The sequence below is a fragment of the Gobius niger genome (genome assembly GCF_951799975.1).
Source record: "Gobius niger genome assembly, chromosome: 5".
In the NCBI taxonomy this organism is placed as follows: Eukaryota; Metazoa; Chordata; class Actinopteri; order Gobiiformes; family Gobiidae; genus Gobius; species Gobius niger.
Window position 1 is genome coordinate 20,954,135 of NC_136856.1, and position 20,855 is coordinate 20,974,989.

The 20,855-nt window shown below is 41.5% G+C and overlaps 1 protein-coding gene across 5 annotated transcripts in view; it reads right to left on the reverse strand.

Moving 5' to 3' along the window:
- drp2 (dystrophin related protein 2) overlaps nt 1-20,855 on the reverse strand; it is a 173,469-nt gene that overhangs the window by 49,200 nt on the left and 103,414 nt on the right. For all 5 annotated transcript variants that reach the window (XM_079556701.1, XM_079556700.1, XM_079556699.1 and 2 more), the window contains exons 3-7: nt 17,590-17,746; nt 3,998-4,118; nt 3,508-3,619; nt 2,350-2,506; nt 887-1,033 (exon numbers count right to left, since the gene is read on the reverse strand). In XM_079556701.1, the coding sequence (XP_079412827.1) occupies nt 887-1,033; nt 2,350-2,506; nt 3,508-3,619; nt 3,998-4,118; nt 17,590-17,746 (694 nt within the window). The remainder of the gene's footprint in view (nt 1-886; nt 1,034-2,349; nt 2,507-3,507; nt 3,620-3,997; nt 4,119-17,589; nt 17,747-20,855) is intronic.

Genomic DNA, 20,855 nt, shown 5'->3' on the forward strand with positions numbered 1-20,855 from the left:
TTTTTTCCACTAAAAAACAGCTTATTTTAAAACTAAACAAGAAATCCAAAATCCCCTCTGAAAAAGTCTTGGCAACTCATTTATCAATAAAATGAAACCATACATTTGAATGTAGTTCTATCCATTATTCAGATTTCGTCGCCGAAAAGATGGGAAATTTGGGGCATTTTAGGCATAAAGCACCTTGTTCTTATATAAAAAAAAGATAAAATGACAGAAAACTTGCAATGTATTTTTTTCTCACATTTATGCCAGTGATAGACAGCAAAAGTTTCAAATTGATATCTGTAAATATACATTTTTTCCCTATTCACCTGCAGTGTCTCGCCTTAAAAACACAACTTTCACAACAACCCATATGTGAATGCGGACATGTTGTACCTCATTTTGAAGATAACAACCTGGAGAATCCAATCGCTGAGTTAGTTTTAACCTCTGTAGACATATTTTTACACAAAATGCTGCATCATACTGTAGAAATAATCCAAAACACAATATGCTCCTGTGGCTTAAACCAGTTTGGAAATTAACATATAGGGACTTTTCCTACTTCCACAATTCCTGCACTTGTCCCCAAACAAATCCAAATAAGTGAGAGCAAAGGCCTTCAGATAAAGCTCAACCTGAATTCTGGAGATTCTTAGCTTTCAAATGAGAAACTGGATATGTATGGAGCCCAAGTTCAGTAGTTGTAGTGCCCTTTAAAACCACTGAAAGGGCATCCTACAAACAGTTAAGGATTCACAGCATTGACCTCAAAAAATGTGTATTAAAACATCATAAACATTTTTAAGTATGTGGCTCTCTAAGAATAAAAGGCATAGAGAAAAAAACGTGTCCCCGTTCCCTCCTGCCGAACAGAGAGCGAGACAGCTGTGGACTTTACCTGCAGTACTTTCCACCTGCTGTTGAGATGCTCCAGGGCACGCGCGTTCTCCATGGACAAATGGACGTCTGAAATGGCCAGCTGGTGTGCCAGGTCATTGACGTGCTTCATGCCCTCCTTCACCTGTGTCAGCTCCTCCTTGAACAACTGCACCGGGAGGGAAAGAGGACAGGAAGGAGCAACAAGTGAGAGATTCAATGTAGAAAAGTACAAAAAGCACAGGGGCGGAACATTTACTTTGGACAAGAGCCAAAGAAATGTATTACATAAAAGAATCAATGGAAATGTAATCCATTATACTTGTCAGTTCTGTTTTAGAAGTAATTTGGCAGCAACCATGTATTAACTTCCCGAGCCAAAGTGAAATAAAATATATTGTAATGGACTGCAGTTTTAGGTTTATGAGTGGGGAATACAGAAAACCAGGCGAATTAAACACTCGGTGCACACAATCCTGACCTCAATCATTCTGCTTCGATGACTATTCCTAAAGAGTCATTGTCCAGACGTTGCTGCTTAAAGCAAGTGAGACTTGTGGTGACTAGGGCATCCGTAAACCTCAGTTTAACGGATGCCCTAGTCCATACATTAGTTTAACATTCATCTGCAATAGGATTGACTGAATATGACCACAAGAAGCAACAAGAGTGTGAGCAGATGCTATAAGATTCAGAGTCTTTCACACTTTGGGCAAAATAGAAGACACAATTATAAGCTTATTCATGATTAGGTTTAAATTTTGGACCAGAGCCGATGTGCTCTACAGAATTTTTTTTTTTAGATTAATTGTTGCTTCTTGTAATTAATAAAACATCTGCTGATATTGCAGTAACGACACAATATAATATTGTGCAGGTCTAATTCATAATTAGAGAACAGAAGACACCATTTTTCGCTGCCATTGATCTGTAAATAAGTAGACAAGTGATAAATAGCTAAGTTTTACTGCAGTATTCCTTTGAAAATATTACCACCATCGTGCACACACTGATTGTCTTGCTTTGTTAGCAGACTGAGAGCAGCATTTGTCCATCAGGACATGTGGGATAGGGATAGGAAGTGACAGGCCAGGCCCACAGAGCTGTAGAACATGTGCTGGCGATGACAGGAGTCTAAACACTGACATGATTATAGAGAAGTGCCCTCACTTGTAATGACTGAGAGATGCCATGCAATTATATGCATCGCCGGCACTCTATAACGACTACGCCAATGACCTGCCATTCAGTCAACAGCATCTATTCACTGGAGGGTCATTCCCCTCGGTTCTCATTGTGTCTGTAGTGTCCTGTCATTGTGTGTCACATCAACAAATGACTGCACTGTACATTCAAGCTAGAAAAACAAGCACACAAACTGCTATCAAATATTTATGAGTAAATTTGGATGTCACTCTTTGGATGTCAGCAGTCACAGTTTGAGGCATTCAGGAAAGACGGGAGGAGGAATAAAGCAAACGGGACCTTCGTGGCATCTATATGATCCTGTAAGGAGTCGATGAAGAGGTCTCCGACCGGCTCCCATGCGTCCCGTACCCCCTCCGCCTGGTCTAACGCTACTGCAAGTTCCTCCATCGCAGCCTGGATCTGTAGTAACCGCTCCAAGGTACGCTCCATGTGTCTGCAAGGAATATTTGATGACATTTGGCTGGGCACATTTCCTTTGATAAATTATTATTTTAGCTTGTGTATAACTGAAAGATGGATTAACACATTGAGTGCCACGTTGTTTTCGGGATTTAGCTGTTGAGTGCCAACAATCCAGACCATTTTCATGGTATTTGTAGCACCACAACATATTCTATGTTATAGCTATGGACACATGCTGAGGCTTGTTTTAAAGACGAGAATCTAAGCTCTCCGTAGGTGAAAACAGTTTAATTCTACGTGCCCGGTTCCCGAGAAATCCAAAGCTAAACAGAGGCTAGTTTGGATCAAAATCACTGTTTTTTTTCTTCTCGATTCGGAGATAATTACTGTTTTATGAAACTCTACCCTTTCTGATTAACTCCTTTCTCCAACTCTCTCCTCCTCTCTCCTCACTGGAGTCACACTAACGTGTGGGAAGATGAAAATTCCTAAATATATTAGTTTTAAGTCAATTTTCAACAACAACATTATTGATACGTTTTGAAACACCGCGTGCATCGATCGTGTGTGTGCGGTTAAACAGCCTGGCTCTGGATTGAAAACTTACCCAGGATGTTTCTCAGTCGTCCTTGGACGGATTTGGACCATTTAAAAATTCAGAGAAACGTTCAAATCTCAACTGTTTCTATATGTACAGCTCTGCTTTGTCAAACACGTTCCAGAGAGCGTGAGAGAAATGTCGGGTTTACAGCAACACCACGCCCCCGCGGACAAAAAAGAAACGCAATAATATATATGAAATGTCCAGATGTCATTTATTTCACTTCTGTTCATCACAGAGCTACCAATATCTTTAAGTTTTTCCGTTTTTGGCACTCAACGCATGGGAGCGAAACAGAAGTTTTTCTGTTTTTGGCACTCAATGTGTTAAAAAGAGCAAATCCGTTCAAGCTCATCCTTTATGGTTTTACTTGATACAGATGAACTTCTACAATAAAAGACAATGATAAACAGCAGTACAGTATGTATGACCTGTGGCGGTCCACACAGCGAGCCGTCAGCTTCTCCCATAAGTCACTGGCCACATTGGCCTGCTTCCATACAGATCGACTCACGTTGAGAATGCGCCGCCTCGGGGACACCTCTGTACAAGACAGATGAAAATAATATCTGTGCATTGGAAATAAATGACTAAAAGACAGTGCAGAAGTGGAGTGTCATGAGGAAAGTGCTGCTGGAGTGTCCTGATGAGTGAGTGCTGAGCCACAGCTCTGATATGTGGGAGTCACTTCATTATTGATCTAAACAGATGGTGCTGTTGAACTGGGTGAACTGCACTTAATTGGCCGCCACTCATGCACTTCCTCCTCCTAGTGTGACATGGTTGTAATAACTGCTAAAGGAGCAGGTCACCTGCGTGTAGCTCATGTGGGAGCAATGGCTCACAGCTGCACAACAGTTCTGACTGACTCTGATATTCTGGCTGGAGCAGCGGTTGGCTCACACTGAGAGGGCTACAGACCTTTTCCATCGTTCAGACTCTCCTCAGGCTCCTGGAATGGGTGCTGCGCCAGAAAGGCCTGGGCCGACTCCAGCACTGAGTAGATGAAGGGCCCTCGGGACTTCACATCCTCCATGAAGGCCTGGCAGGACACAGACGAGAAAAACTTCAATACAGCAGTGACAACAAGTGTCCTGAAGGCAACCAGCTGCTTCATTAATACTGCAAGTCTGGTCAAATATGTATATCAGTGCTCAATACACTCTACCCAAACAACAATGTTTATAAATGATAAATGCATGGAAAAAATTTGTCTGCAACATTAATATTAATGTATGTTGTGTGAATACAAAATCTCAGGCGGTGCAATTAAAACAACATCTGACCAGTTTACCGTGTTCTGTCGCACTGAACCCTAAACCATTAGTGCAATTGGAAAGATAATTGAAAGATTAATGTGCGATAAGAACAAACGGGCATGGCTGGAGCACGCTCGTTAATCAGAGGGATACCTGCTGATATTAGTCTGTGAAAAATGGAGGTCGCCACGGCTGTCGTTTCACAGCCAGAGGCAGGTCTGGGTTTTGATGCAGGGCAACATCTAGTCTTGTCAAAACAGCTAATTAGTGCTAATAATTACACTGATTAAACCTGAGTTAACCTAAGTACGTGAATATTATTTTGTGAGCAGATTTCAGAGCGTCACAGTTGATCTATCTGTGATCTCATTGAAATTAAAACTCAGTATGGAGCCTAGAGCTGCCATTGAGTCTCTTCAGCCAACGTGCTTCAGACATGGCAACGCTCTCAAATTGACAGTCAAATTGATAGGAACATAGGAAGTCAAGATCACCCACATGCAAGTGTTCGAAGGCAGAGAACCAGGTGGAAACTGGATACACAGTCCACCTATAGACCTCTGCGAACACATACAGTACAACGCCAGCGGGGATGTAAGCACAAAGGCTTGTACTACATGGCTGTGTTAAGAGCCCAGCGCGCGATACAAAGACAAATCGTCAGGATGCGATGGTCACGCCGGTTCGCTCTCAAAGACGGGCCAATTAGCTGGAGAGAAAGCAGCAGAAGACCTCAGAGAATAGCGCTCCCTATGTAAATGGAGAGAGTAGAATAACAGTGGCACGCAGATATGTGGCTTTCTGCTGTGTGTGAACGTCCCTGGGGCTTGGAAGATCGCTTCAGATATAGAACAAAGCACAGGTGACATTTTTTTTAAACGCTACTCCATCTCTGATCATCGAGTGTGAGAATAATTATGAAGTTATTAAGCAATGAAGTTTGTATTGTGTAATGGTCCCTTTCAAAGTGTAAAATCCTCTAAAACATCCGCACTAATCAAGTCAAGTAAAGGACTTTGCACTACAACTTTGTATGACAAGCGCTCTATAAATACAGTTTAGATTGATGCACCATGAGGCGTTTTCTTCCGACCTGAAGCAGAAACAATCATTTAAAATGTTTTCGATAGTTTAGTTTTTCCCTGACATGCTTTCTGACTGCCTCCTTTGTCAGACGCGCTACCCGACTACCTCTTATCAGCTGCTGTTCCCAGGTGTGGCCAGTCTGACGGTCCTGACGGCTCTATCAGACATGGCCACACCGGAGAGGCTACTGAGATCAGGGCACAATCAACAGACGAGGGAGAATTTACTCCTGTGTGCCTGGGACTGACTTCTCTTCAAAGCACCAAGTGGCTAGGGGGTAAGAAATTAGAAAAGTAACAAAGTTGGTCAAGTGAAGTGAGCAGCCTCCATGAACTGGCTTCGCTATCCGCGCACATTTCCTCTGACTTTACTGGAGAGATCCTGAGGCGTTCCCAGAGCAGCTAAGAGACGAGGCCCCTCCAGCTGCTTCCAGGGTTTTTTCCGGGGCCTCCTCCCGATGGGACGTGTCCGGCCGGAACACCTCCCCAGTGAGGCGACCAGAGGGGCTGTACTACGAAGCTAGTTGAACTGAACCTGGATTTGTTCCTCTAGCCCGGGCTGACAAACGCAGACATTAAGCTCTTGGATAAGTGGTACTACAAAGCGCGATATCAGTCGGTTAAGTAAACCCTGGGTTTCTCTGAGAGTTTGTGAGGGCGTTCATTTGAAATAGGAGGATTCAAACGGCCAATCACGGAGGAGACACAGACACAGTTCATCTGAATATCAAAATCTATCACTAAACGTATGACTAATATGTTATACAGCGCCATGACATGACCTGAGTCTGAATCAAGTAGCACATAAGCAGTATGTTCACATTTATTAATAATCTTTAATGCAACACACTAAGTAGCCTATTACATGGATGAAAAATAAGTCTTATTCAGCTACATGTGTAATAAAAAGTCCAACACCATGTCGCTTCTTTAAAAAAATCCATGTGCGCTTTTATATAAATAGCTCATCTGCTCAAGGTGCTTGAGTTTGGGTGACAAAGCGGATGATTCTCTCCCTGATTGGTCAAAGAGTCGTCTTATCTTGAAGCTGGAACTAAACTTGCTCCAGGGTTGGTTATGCCCTGGAGGTTATGGGCATGTTTCCATGGAGATCTACCATAACGCTAAACTTCCCCTGCTATCTCATCCAACTTTGTAGCATACCCCTCAGGAGGACGCCCGAGCCTGTGTTTTGGCCCACAAATGTCACAGCCCAATATGTATAAACGTATTAATTATTAATTATTAACTTATTAATATATTAAACAGCCTTTGGGTAGCACTGTATATGGGACTAAGTAAAAAGCATGACAAAAGCTGAATAATGACTGGAGTATATGTTCTCCAAAAAACGTTGACTGGTTTGAATCCAGCTCCAAATGGTTGAATCTGTCAGTGTATGCTCGGGCCAGACACTTCACCCACCTTGCATTGTTATTATGCTTTTTTCAATCACATAGCACCAGTCTATAGCACACTACAATGTTGACGAAACCTTCTGTTGGTCTGTAAATGCAGTAAATTAAAATAACTGCCTTGTATAAAATTGCTCTCTCAAAATGGCTGTAGCGAATGGCTTGAAATAGGCCTCTGTCTCTTTAAGAACCTTTGAAACTTTCCGACACGCCCCCTCCACACACTGTCTGTGGCTGTGTGAGCAGTGGTTGGTTACTCGGCTGGTGACGAAAGCTCGGAGGCGTCTAGGCAAACCTATCCCTAAAATGGCTGCCATCAGAGTTTTTACAGATTACTCAAAAATACGTGAATGTGCCAAGGCAACACTTCAGGCATGTTTTTAATGAGGGAATGACATAATAACATGATGAAAAGTCCATTTTGCATAATACCCCCCTTTAAGCGCTTTGTGATCATGTCTGTGAAAAGCAAAAGTGTCCTTCCAACATCCATACATGTAATTGTAAAGCATGAGGAACAGGGTTGTTATTTAAGGATACACTGGAAAAAAATGGATAGAGGAAGAGAGTAAAATAAATTCAACTCAGCCTCATAATTCCTCAAAACATTTTGAGCCATTGTCGCTCTCTTTACTCACCACATTTGTGTTATTAATAAAAGAGCAGTCTTTGTCTTGCATGACCACCACACAGGTGTAATGCCAAGGATCTCCCCACAGCTCAAACCAATATATTTAGTTGAAGCCACTGTCGTCAATCCGCTTATGCTATAAAGAGATTACAGATTTCTCCAGCATGACTCTACGTTACGAGAGGAATTAACAGTTGTGTGTGTCCCGTCGGTGAGTTGCCGCGGTAACAGTGTTTTGGTGCATGTTAAACGGCGGGATGGGAGAAAAATAAAATAAAACGCAGCAGGAGAGTCACACATGGGGCCCATGGTGAGGCAGCAAACTGCACCAGCACTATGAGCAGTGAGTAAACATGTGAAAGACTAACAGCAAGAATGGCCTCCTAGTGGCCCAGTGCTACGCCGCGTTGCATGTTAGAATTTTAGATGGAGAGCAAGGGACAAAATTGCTTAAATATTTTTTAAAGCAAAATCTAAACACCACATGTACAGTGTATATTACCGTGAATTTTCAAAACAACAGCGAGAAAATGTTTCAAATATAAGAAAAGACACTGAACTCTTAGCTAGTTCTTGTTTCAGGTCAAGAAATTACAGAGACATCTGCCATAAACGAGGTTAAAACATCTGCATTTTGTCAGTTAAGGCACATAAATAGTAGACCACGTCAGGACTAAACTACACGCTCTTCTTTAAAAATGCTGTGATGTCACATTGAATGCTGTCCAGAAGAAGACCTGCCACCCCTCAGTCGTCCCCCTTTCCAACCACTGACCCTCCTCCTACCCCTCTCTAGCTGCTTCTCTGCCCAAAAGACAAGCTGAGCCGTGGATTCCCTGAGCCAGCTGTCATGTTAAAACTTTAATTCCAGGCTAAATTTCACACTCACACGGCAGCGGCTTTGGTTGAGAGGACATTAAAAGCCCAGGCCTTCAGATCAGATTAAGATACATTTTGTGCTTGGAACAGAGAGAGTCAGCGGGGGAGACGTGACATAATTGACTTAACAGGACTTGAATATAATTAGGTTTTATGTTTTTGCAACCTGTTGGTTTTGGTATCGAGAAAGAAATATTGTCTGTTTTTTTTTATTCTTCAAGATTTTTTCCCCCTCTCTCCAGCGGGATTTGTTTTCATTTCCGTTTTTATTGCACGTGAGTTCTACAGTCACACTAAATCCCCTACGCTGCTCCCATTTCCACTCACTCGGTCCCACTCTCCACAGAAAGCCCCTCCGTCGCCTCCTTTAATGCATCCTCCGAAACCGCCTGCACCACCGAGCCCCCGCTGCCCCATACAGCAAAAATGACATCAGAATAAATCCACTTAAGATCAATTATTCACATTTCTTAAAACGCTCTAATTCTCTATAGAAAACTAAGATGCAATTTCCCCGTCTGCTTTGTTGGTGGAAGTTTTAGAGCAACCGTGCACTCGGGAGGGAGGGATGCATCTCAGATTATAGAGCCGCGCTAAAAATGGGACAGCGGGAAAAGGAGGAGAGGTAATATTAAACAGCCTTTGGGTAGCACTGTATATGGGAGTAAGTAAAAAGCATGACAAAAGCTGAAAAATGACTGGAGTATATATGTTCTCCAAAAAACGTTGACTGGTTCGAATCCAGCTCCAAATGGTTGAATCTGTCATTGTATCCTTGGGCCAGACACTTCACCCACCTTGCATTGTTAAAGAGGGGGTATTATGCTTTTTTCAATCACATAGCACCAGTCTATATCACACTACAATGATGACCAAACCTTCTGTTGGTCTGTAAATGCAGTAAATTAAAATAACTGCCTTGTATAAAATTGCTCTCTCAAAATGGCTGTAGCGAATGTCTTGAAATAGGCCTCTGTCTCTTTAAGAACCTCTGACCCTTTCCGACACGCCCCCTCCACACTCTGTCTGTGGCATCAGTGGGGAGGGGGTTCTGCTGAGGAGCAGTGGTTGGTTATTCGGCTGGTGACAAAAGCTCGGAGGCGTCTCCAGGAGGTGGGGGCGTTCCTAGGAGGACTCAGGCAAACCTATCCCTAAAATGGCTGCCATCAGAGTTTTTACAGATTACTCAAAAATACGTGAATGTGCCATGGCAACACTTCAGGCATGTTTTTAATGAGGGAATGACATAATAACATGATATAAAGCTTGAAAAAGTCCATTTTGCATAATACCCCCCCTTTAAGCGCTTTGTGATCATGTCTGTGAAAAGCAAAAGTGTCCTTCCAACATCCATACATGTAATTGTAAAGCATGAGGAACAGGAGTGTTAGATTGGGGTGGTTTTTTAGGGATACACTGGAAAAAAATGATAGTGGAAGAGAGGGGAAGAAGAAGAAGAAAAAAGAAGAAGAAGGAAGAAGGAAGAAGAAAGAAGAAGAAAGGAAGAAGGAGAAGGAGAAGGAGAAGAAGAAGGAAGAAGAAGAAAGGAAGAAGGAGAAGGAGAAGGAGGAGGAGAAGGAGAAGAAGGAGAAGGAGAAGGAGGAGAAGGAGAAGAAGAAGGAGAAGAAGGAGAAGGAGAAGAAGGAGGAGAAGGAGAAGAAGGAGAAGAAGGAGAAGAATGAGGAGGAGAAGAAGGAGAAGAAGAAGAAGGAGAAGGAGAAGAAGAAGGAGAAGAAGGAGAAGAAGGAGGAGAAGGAGGAGAAGGAGGAGAAGGAGAAGGAGAAGAAGGAGAAGAAGGAGGAGAAGAAGGAGAAGAAGAAGGAGAAGGAGAAGGAGAAGAAGGAGAAGAAGAAGAAGGAGAAGAAGGAGACGAAGGAGGAGAAGAAGGAGAAGAAGAAGAAGGAGAAGGAGAAGGAGAAGGAGAAGAAGAAGAAGAAGAAGAAGAAGAAGAAGAAGAAGAAGAAGAAGAAGAAGAAGAAGAAGAAGAAGAAGAAGAAGAAGAAGAAGACGATCGGGGTTGTTATTTAGGGATACACTGGAAAAAAATGGATAGAGGAAGAGAGTGAAAGCTGGTCATGAAGCAATTACTCATCTGTGTGTTACTCCAGCGTGAGATATCAAACACTGCCATAACAGCTACACGGAGGTGGGACTTTGAGATCTAATAGGGAGAATTGCCACACTAACTGACGCTTTCTTTGAAATGTCAAGCTATTTCCTTCCAACCAATAATGCAGTCGATTAATACACTTGAACGCCATTTAGCCTTGTTGTGTGCAGTGGAAACTTCTGCAAAGTTCATTCGAGCAACATTCATGTAATCATTGATTTAGTGTTGACTTAACCTTCATTACAACACAGACATTTTCCTTGATTCAACAAACTCAACAAACAAGAGAAAAAATTGTAATGAAGACGTATAGCACGGTTTGATCCCTGGCTGTGTGGAGTTTGCATGTTCTCCCTGTGGCTGCGTAGGTTTCCTCCAAGTGCACCGGTTTCCCCTATCGCTAATACACAAAACATGTACAATAGGCCAGGATGAATAAGAGCGTGTTAAAGAGTGGGGGACAACAGATTTGCCTATGGCGTGTTTACATGCATGAGTCCCATGTCTGTTCATTAACATGCACTGCCCGACCAAATGAATACATATCACACGAGTATCAGAAGTACAACAACTCTCATTATTATTTTTACTTATTATTATTAGAACGTAATCTTGCGGGAAAATAACTAGGATGATCTACTGGATCTAGACACTCCTGGTAATGTCTGAATATTTGGAGAAATGGGTTTTGCAAGAATGTGAAAAAAGGCCTCACTTAGAAACTTTACAAGAAAAAGAAGAGGAGGAAGAAGAGGATGAAGAGGAAGAAGAGGAAGAGGAGGAAGAAGAGGAAGAAGCAGAAGAGGAAGAAGAAGAGGAGGAGGAAGAAGAGGAAGAAGCAGAAGAGGAAGAAGAAGAGGAGGAGGAAGAAGAGGAAGAAGTAGAAGAGGAAGAGGAGGAAAAGGAAGAAGAAGAGGAAGAAGAAGCAGAAGAAGAGGAAGAAGAAGAAGAAGCAGAAAAGTAACAAGAAGAAGAAGAAGAAGAAGAAGAAGAGGAAGAAACGCCTCTTAAAAGGGTAAAGCCACAACAGTGTTTGTCCTCAGATTTGTGCATTTACCAAAAAGGAAACAGAACTAATAAGCCCAGACTTGATGGGAACTGTCACAGTGGTACATTTCGTGCCTTGGTGATCTGAGTAATTCTCTCATTAGTGCCCAATCTCACATAAGCCGAAAGCTGCCGTCAAATCAGATTTTGCCTCACGGAACATACGCTGGATTTTATCTTGCCCCAAACGGACAACAGTGACATAAATACAATGAATCTTTAATTAACTCTAATCATTTCTCAAATCCTCATGGCGGACATGTTTAGTTCGGCTGTAATAATGTTTGATTTGAAACTGGGGAACGCCAGTGTCACCTGCCAGTGGCTTTAGCGTTGTGAAGTAAACCATATCTGTAAATGACGGCTGATGCAGGTGTTGCTCCCTGTGTGCACAAGCAACTCTTATGTCAGTGCTGTGTAATCTGCTCCAATCCTTTATAAACCCCATACATCATGACAAAACATCAGCTTCCTGGTTTGCAGTGATTGGCAGGTGCGCAGAGCCAGATGCCCTTCCTGATACACAACCAAGCTGCGGAAAAACATATAATACCAATACATGGTGCTCTGTTGCTTAGTTTTCTCTTCCTTTTCAGTATTCAGCAGCAATGAGCATTCTAGACAAAAAGATGTAAGGTTGTTCAACAAAAGCACACTTAAATTATGCATGAGATTAAAATGACCAGCCCATAGCAATGCTTTATTCTGGGTTAAAAATAATCCACCTGATATACACCACTAAGATGCTTGCTATTAAAGTGGACAGTGGCTGAAGTGGATTCTCTGTGATCAATAATGCCTGATATGATGAGCTGGTGTGTCCTTCACTCCACAAGCCCTTGAATGGATTTCAAGGCCAGTTTGAATCACTGAAGCGTTACGAGAATTATCTGAGGCAGCAGTGGAGGGAAGCAGACTACACTGTCAGCAACTCATGTCCCCATTGGCCTTTAACTTTGAGTTCATATTAGAATAATATTGCACCTGAGGGGAACAGGTTTGTTAACTATTCTTATTTTAACAACGGGTACAATTCACATGTACCAAAGCGTAAACAATATTATCGCTGTCCTCAATGTTCCATTTGTTAAAAACAAAAATAGGGGAGAAATCAAAACAACAAACACAAAAAGATGGGAAACAGGACACAGAGGGGCCAGGCTCACTGGATCTAAATGTACATAAAAAGGCCAATATAATGCATTGATTGCTTCCCTCACAAACTCGACCCTAATCGTTTTCATATTTATCATACACATACATTACATTTTTAGCATTATTATTGATGTTACTACTGAATTACTATGATTACTGCAGTATAACTTAAAGCCACACCGCGTAAGATTTCACCCAAAAAACAAAACTGAAATACAAACGTTTATTTTATGATATATATTTTCACCATTCAAAAATACCTCAAAGAAATACGTGCTTTTGCTCTGAGCAGCTCACCTCTGCTAAAACATGCCTGTAACTGTACCGGGAGTGGGTACGTCTCCAGCTCGTTTCCATGGAGACGTCGACTAAAGTCAGCAGAATTGAGAGTTAAACAGGTTAGGCCATCATCCAAATCCATTCTTTCATTATCCCCTGCAAAAATAGCATTTTCTGTGTCGAGCTGGTCATTGAGAGCATGTTTTGCGTTGATGGTACAGTATAGCCCAAAATGTTATGCAGTGTGCCTTTAATGTATTTATAGTGTAGGTCGTTCGCCCTTTTTTTTGGGGATTATTTATTTTAATCATTTATTTATTTATTTTTCAGGTTCAGGTTCACGTTTCTTTATCAGTACCCTTAGGTGAATTAGATTGCAGTGGCTGGTAGGCATCTCAAAGTGCCGAGTACGAGCTGCCCTTAATAACGGCCCGACATGTCATTATGAAGAACAACTGCTGCTGGGATAAAACTACATTTTACATTCTACATTTTGGAACCATCAGTCTCTGTCCCGCTGGCAGATACTGGAAGACGCCATTAATGGGTGCATAGGACCCTGCATGATGCTGGCGCTTCGTCTCTGCAGCTGGCTGGTGTAGAGCGACTCCAAGCTCACCTGTGGCCGCCCAATCAGCTCGCCAGCCCACTTCACCGTCTGATTAGAGCTGGGCTTACTTTTTGCCGATGTGCTTCCAACCATAACAGTAGGCAAAAGGATAAAATAAATTCAATAAATTACGAAAACTTTTTTTTATTTTTTATGTTTGTTTGCTTGTTTCTATCAAAACTATTTCCATCCTATTCATCCATTTACTATTATTCTTATTACTATTAATGTTGGTTTCGTGATGGTGATTGACTCCATAATTGTTTGTCTCCTTGTTTTCTCTTTGCTCTGAAGGTTTCCTTTATTATTGTTATATTCTCTATCTTTCTATTGTTACTGTCACTGTGATTATCATGATTACCATGATCATTACTATTTATATGTATATATTTCTCTCTTATTATTTTGTTTCATAATACATCCACAAACACAATCACTCCAACACCCCAATATTTCACACACAAAACTCCAAACATCCTATTCTATACCTTTTGTTATTTGTGACCTTGTGTTGTACGAATGTTTTTGTCCTATGTGTCAATTAAATAAATAAATTTAAAAACACAGAAACAAAACCATCTCCAGGATTCGATATACCCGTATACAACCCATGTTTCACAAAATGCTAGTAGAAACCACTCTTGTTTTTGGTTTAAAAATGCTGTCATTTGATAAACAATGTACCTGATTTGAGTGCGAGGAAAGAACTCCCCAGAAAGACTCAAGGACTGTTGTCACACAAAGGACTGAAATGTTTAAACATGCTCAATGATCTCCAGGAGTACCTTCACAGTACAGACAGGTGATTCCACTGGCCCTAGACCGGGTGAGAAGGTCCCTCAACCGGATCAACACACGCAAAGCATTGGGTCCAGACAACATATCTGGGCCGTGGGCATGTACTGAAGTGGATTCTCTGTGATCAATAATGCCTGATATGATGAGCTGGTGTGTCCTTCACTCCACAAGCCCTTGAATGGATTTCAAGGCCAGTTTGAATCACTGAAGCGTTACGAGAATTATCTGAGGCAGCAGTGGAGGGAAGCAGACTACACTGTCAGCAACTCATGTCCCCATTGGCCTTTAACTTTGAGTTCATATTAGAATAATATTGCACCTGAGGGGAACAGGTTTGTTAACTATTCTTATTTTAACAACGGGTACAATTCATCTGTACCAAAGCGTAAACAATATTATCGCTGTCCTCAATGTTCCATTTGTTAAAAACAAAAAGAGGGGAAAAATCAAAACAACAAACACAAAAACATGGGAAACAGGACACAGAGGGGCCAGGCTCACTGGACGTAAATGTACATAAAAAGGCCAATATAATGCATTGATTGCTTCCCTCACAAACTCGACCCTAATCGTTTTCATATTTATCATATACATACATTACATTTTTAGCATTATTATTGATGTTACTACTGAATTACTATGATTACTGCAGTATAACGTAAAGCCATTTGGATTTCACCCAAAAAACAACACTGAAATACAAACGTTTATTTTATGATATATATTTTCACCATTCAAAAATACCTCAAACAAATACGTGCTTTTGCACAGAGCAGCTCATCTCTGCTAAAACATGCCTGTAACTGTACCGGGAGTGGGTACGTCTCCAGCTCGTTTCCATGGAGACGTCGACTAAAGTCAGCAGAATTGAGAGTTAAACAGGTTAGGCCATCATCCAAATCCATTCTTTCATTATCCCCTGCAAAAATAGCATTTTCTGTGTCGAGCTGGTCATTGAGAGCATGTTTTGCGTTGATGGTACAGTATAGCCCAAAATGTTATGCAGTGTGCCTTTAATGTATTTATAGTGTAGGTCGTTCGCCCTTTTTTTTGGGGATTATTTATTTTAATCATTTATTTATTTATTTTTCAGGTTCAGGTTCACGTTTCTTTATCAGTACCCTTAGGTGAATTAGATTGCAGTGGCTGGTAGGCATCTCAAAGTGCCGAGTACGAGCTGCCCTTAATAACGGCCCGACATGTCATTATGAAGAACAACTGCTGCTGGGATAAAACTACATTTTACATTCTACATTTTGGAACCATCAGTCTCTGTCCCGCTGGCAGATACTGGAAGACGCCATTAATGGGTGCATAGGACCCTGCATGATGCTGGCGCTTCGTCTCTGCAGCTGGCTGGTGTAGAGCGACTCCAAGCTCACCTGTGGCCGCCCAATCAGCTCGCCAGCCCACTTCACCGTCTGATTAGAGCTGGGCTTACTTTTTGCCGATGTGCTTCCAACCATAACAGTAGGCAAAAGGATAAAATAAATTCAATAAATTACGAAAACTTTTTTTTATTTTTTATGTTTGTTTGCTTGTTTCTATCAAAACTATTTCCATCCTATTCATCCATTTACTATTATTCTTATTACTATTAATGTTGGTTTCGTGATGGTGATTGACTCCATAATTGTTTGTCTCCTTGTTTTCTCTTTGCTCTGAAGGTTTCCTTTATTATTGTTATATTCTCTATCTTTCTATTGTTACTGTCACTGTGATTATCATGATTACCATGATCATTACTATTTATATGTATATATTTCTCTCTTATTATTTTGTTTCATAATACATCCACAAACACAATCACTCCAACACCCCAATATTTCACACACAAAACTCCAAACATCCTATTCTATACCTTTTGTTATTTGTGACCTTGTGTTGTACGAATGTTTTTGTCCTATGTGTCAATTAAATAAATAAATTTAAAAACACAGAAACAAAACCATCTCCAGGATTCGATATACCCGTATACAACCCATGTTTCACAAAATGCTAGTAGAAACCACTCTTGTTTTTGGTTTAAAAATGCTGTCATTTGATAAACAATGTACCTGATTTGAGTGCGAGGAAAGAACTCCCCAGAAAGACTCAAGGACTGTTGTCACACAAAGGACTGAAATGTTTAAACATGCTCAATGATCTCCAGGAGTACCTTCACAGTACAGACAGGTGATTCCACTGGCCCTAGACCGGGTGAGAAGGTCCCTCAACCGGATCAACACACGCAAAGCATTGGGTCCAGACAACATATCTGGGCCGTGGGCATGTACTGACTGTGCACTGTGCACTGGAGCTCAATCATCACAGATATCTCTTCTCTGCAGCAGGCTGTTTTCTCAACATGCTACAAAAACAACCACCACCATCCGAGTACCAAAGAGGTCACCCCCTCCCACTTTAACTACTACCACCCTGTTGCACTTATTCCTATTCTAATGAAGAGCTCCAATCAGCCTCGATCCAATTGCTCAGTTTATGATACCACGTCCACTTCACCCCATACAGCATGCACACACTTCGATACAAAAGATTGGAATTATGATCTTTGAATGCTGAATCAAAACCTAATCCATAATCCCGCAGCAGCTCACAGACAGACTGGTCCAGCTGGGGCTCAACAGGACCTGTGCAACTGGCTGCTGGACTTTACGGGGAGACCACAGGCAGTACATGTCAGCAGCAAAGCCCCCAGAACTATCAAACTGGGCCCCCTCCTGTTTACTCTGCAGACCCATGACAGCACTCAAACTATTTCTTCAAGTTTGTGGATCAGTCAGCAGAGGTGGTTCTCATCAGCAACGGACTCAAGGCAGCCTACAAGAGTGACTGCTAATAGATGAAGCATTGAGAAAGAACCGACAAAAATGTAAAAAGTGTTTTTCAGAGCATTTTATTCATCTCTATTCAATTCATTCAATCTTTGTACTAGATTTGATGATATTTCACATTATACCTAAAATAAATCCAGAAAGCCTAGCCTTCTAATCTAATCACACTCAAAAACAACCAGTTAGTGCATATTCAGTTGAATGGAAAACAAATAATGGGTTGAGTGTCCCTTTAAGTAAGAACAACATATGCATTAAATGATAGCTCTTGGCCTCCGCTGAGTGGAGTAGACCCCTTAATCAATATGAGCGTGGGGCCAAATGGGGTGTGTGTGTGCTGTATTCAGTGCTAATTGTTACTCCCTGGAGGAGACTGTGTGAAGTGAGCCGCATAAGCAATGAAGCACGTACCTGGTGGAACTCTCTCTGGTGCTGTACTGCCCCCACATCGCCCCCTATGGGTAGCTGCTCCGACAGCTCCTCGTCCTTGGCCGTCAGCCATTCAATGATCTCCTGGAGAGAGAGCTGCAGCTTCCCGCTATTGTCAGAAAAGGCCTCCAGTCGCACCCTGCCATGAACACAGAAGCAAATACTGTCAGATGGGACAACATCCCAGGCTCTGAAGATATGACACAACCCAATAACAGTATCAAAGCTAAAGCAATTGGTGCAGCTCTGTATACAATACTGGGTATTATTAGCAATCAAATTGGTATTACAATTGGACTGGTAGCAATTAGCCAACCATAAAGACAGCAATTATTTTGGCAGAACTTCTGCAAACAAATATCGTGACTCATTTTGGTGAGTTCAGAGTTCAACATCTGCTAATAACATAGTTTAGACCTCGGGAACTGCATGTTGATTGTAAATATAAAAAGCAATAAGAATCAAAATAATCAGAAAAAGAGAGATATTTTCCCAAATACAAAAACAGTTTACCCTGTAATATTTCTCTATAGTGACACATTGGAACAAATTGCTGAGAGAAATCCTCGCAAACAGAGCTGTACACATTTCTTTACTGAATGGACATTAAGACAGAAGACTTGTTGACTGTCCATCACAACAGTATTGGACATGGCACAGGTACAGCTGCAGGCACATGTGTCAATATGTAATTGCCTTTGAATTAATGTGACACATTTCTTTGACAACCACCTGCTAGAAAGATTTTTGGCATCCATTTTAGTGTCGCAGCTGGGATGTGTGGTGGAGTGAGGGTATCACAGTGTTTTAATTACACGGTAGAGACTAACATGCAGATACATATTGCACTATGAAACTTCTCTTTGACAAGCAAGACGGCGAGATTGAGGCCTAACAGAAGACAAGCACCAAAGTGACACTTTAAATTGAGGGCTGTGATCACCAGAAATGTCCCTGTTTTTTTTTTTAGAAGTGACAGCAGTAAACACATTTGCTCCAAAATAGATTAGAAAGGCTATTAATCCAGGGTGTTCCTGTCCAAAATAGAGAGTTTTAAAAAGCCAGAACAAACTGCCTCACACACTTCAGGATAAGATGGAATATTTGCATCTCAGCTAACTTAATGGTGCAAGAAACTATTAAAAAATTGGAAGCTTTCACTGCTGTGCAGACCCTTACTTTAAATCACAATATTTGCATCTCACCCATATAAATGCTTGAACTGCATAACAATATCAGAGTGAATTTTGTCCAAAGAAGCTGTGCTACACCAGGGAGCGCTCTAACTTACGTTGCACTGTACTGTGTGAGAGCAGGAAAACCGGAAAAAGAAAAGATAGAAAGGTGAAAACCTGCTTGTAAGAACACGTTTCAGAAATGATTGGGCTCTTTGTCTGGCCTTTACATCAAGAGCTCTGCAGCTTGACCATAGTGTCCCATAGCCCCCTGATGCCCTCTCAGCTCTGTATGTCCGGTAATTGGATCACTGAGGAAAAGCTTTCTCCTAGGCCTATACATCTAGTTCTCATGGTACAGCTATGGAAATAATGCAGTACTGCAGCACTGCAGTTCATTTGTATGGCAAGTTTTGTAACGTTTGCGTGAATCCACATTAATAGTCATATCTTGAAATGGCCAAATTATTAAGTAACTTTACTCCAGGGGTGGCTCCTCATTGAATACAAGGGAAGCTGAGCCTCCCCAAATTTGTTATTAATTTATTAATTTTAGGAACAGGCAACCGTTTTAAATGCTGAGGTATGTTCTTACCTGAGCTTAGCGTCTGGTCTTCATGTGTGTGTTCAGTCACGCAAAAACATGTTGTTTGCATTTACTCTATGGATAGGTATTATTATTACGCATTACACTATAGTTCCCCTTTTTATCTGCTTAGAAAATCGACATGTTTAATTTTGTGTGACTGTACTTGATCGTGTAAACGCTCACGTAACCGTATTTAAATAGGGAAAATGTGGAAGAGCTTACTCGCTTCTAACTTCACTGACTGAGCGCACACGTAAAGACCAGTAACCACAAGTTACGCATCAACTCGTCTAAGCTCAGGTAAGAACATACCTCACATGCAAAATGGTCTCAACTTATATAGCGCTTTTCTACCTTCATCAGGCCCAAAGCGCTTTATTACAGCAGGGAATCAGTCACCCATTCACTCTCTCATTCTTAAACCAATGTACGCAGGCACTGGAGGCAAGGAGGGTGAAGTGACTTGCCCAAGGACACAACAACAGTGGGTACCAGCAAGAGCTGCTTGGACGTGCTATGATTAAAACCTTGGAAGCTGGGAGAAGCTGATTATGGAAAATGCTGGAAAATGCAGGCTCTGATTGGCTTGGTCAGATCTCTTTGAAGTCAGAGCAACAAAGGAAGGTTGTGTTGGAATTCCCTCTAGTTGAACACTGACTCCTCTCCCCACCCTTCTGCCCCACACCCCGACCCCCTCCTCCATAAAGAGCGGGAAGCGGAAGGACAGTCACAGAGCGCTACTACTGCTGTTAGTCAGAGCTGTGAGCTGCTGCTATTTTTTTAAATTTTATATATATTATTCAAACAAATCAAAAATCCTACATGTTTTGGTGTTATAAATATTCTAATCCTACTTTTATTCCAGTGAGGGCTCTGATACTAACTAGTAAAAGACTGTTGGGGAAACAGATTCATAACTAGCAAAAGTCTGATAGTTGCTGGAGTTGATGTTTTACTTTTGTTAAAAAAATAAAATAAAATAAAATAAAAAAAACAACAAAAGAGTGTTATGATGACTCCCCCGCCGGTCATCACGAGCTTCTCCCCTTTCACACACTTTCAAACAGCAGCCTCCTCTGCTTCACTCACAAGAAGCTGATTTTTATTACTTATTCTCATTACATTACAGTTGCAAGATAATGTCTTGGAAGAGGTTTGCGAGCGGAAGTTCCTCGTGTGTTCTTACTTGTACGTTGCAAATTAGTGTGTTTTTGCACAAATCGTTTTTGGGTCTGAAGTCCCTCTTGAAATGACTTTTCACAGATCAGCTTTTGATTCAAAATAGACCAAACCAGACCTTGGATACGCCAGAGTAAGGTCATCTGTCAAAGGACTGCACTTTTCACAGAAAACATTCAACAAAGCTTCAATATCCCACTCTCCAACAAAAACACAGAGCCCTCGCCCTGTTTCCATTACCCACCAAGCCTGAGACAAATAGTGCCCTGGCTGTTCTCTAATGGAAATGCCAAAGCAAGAGGAGG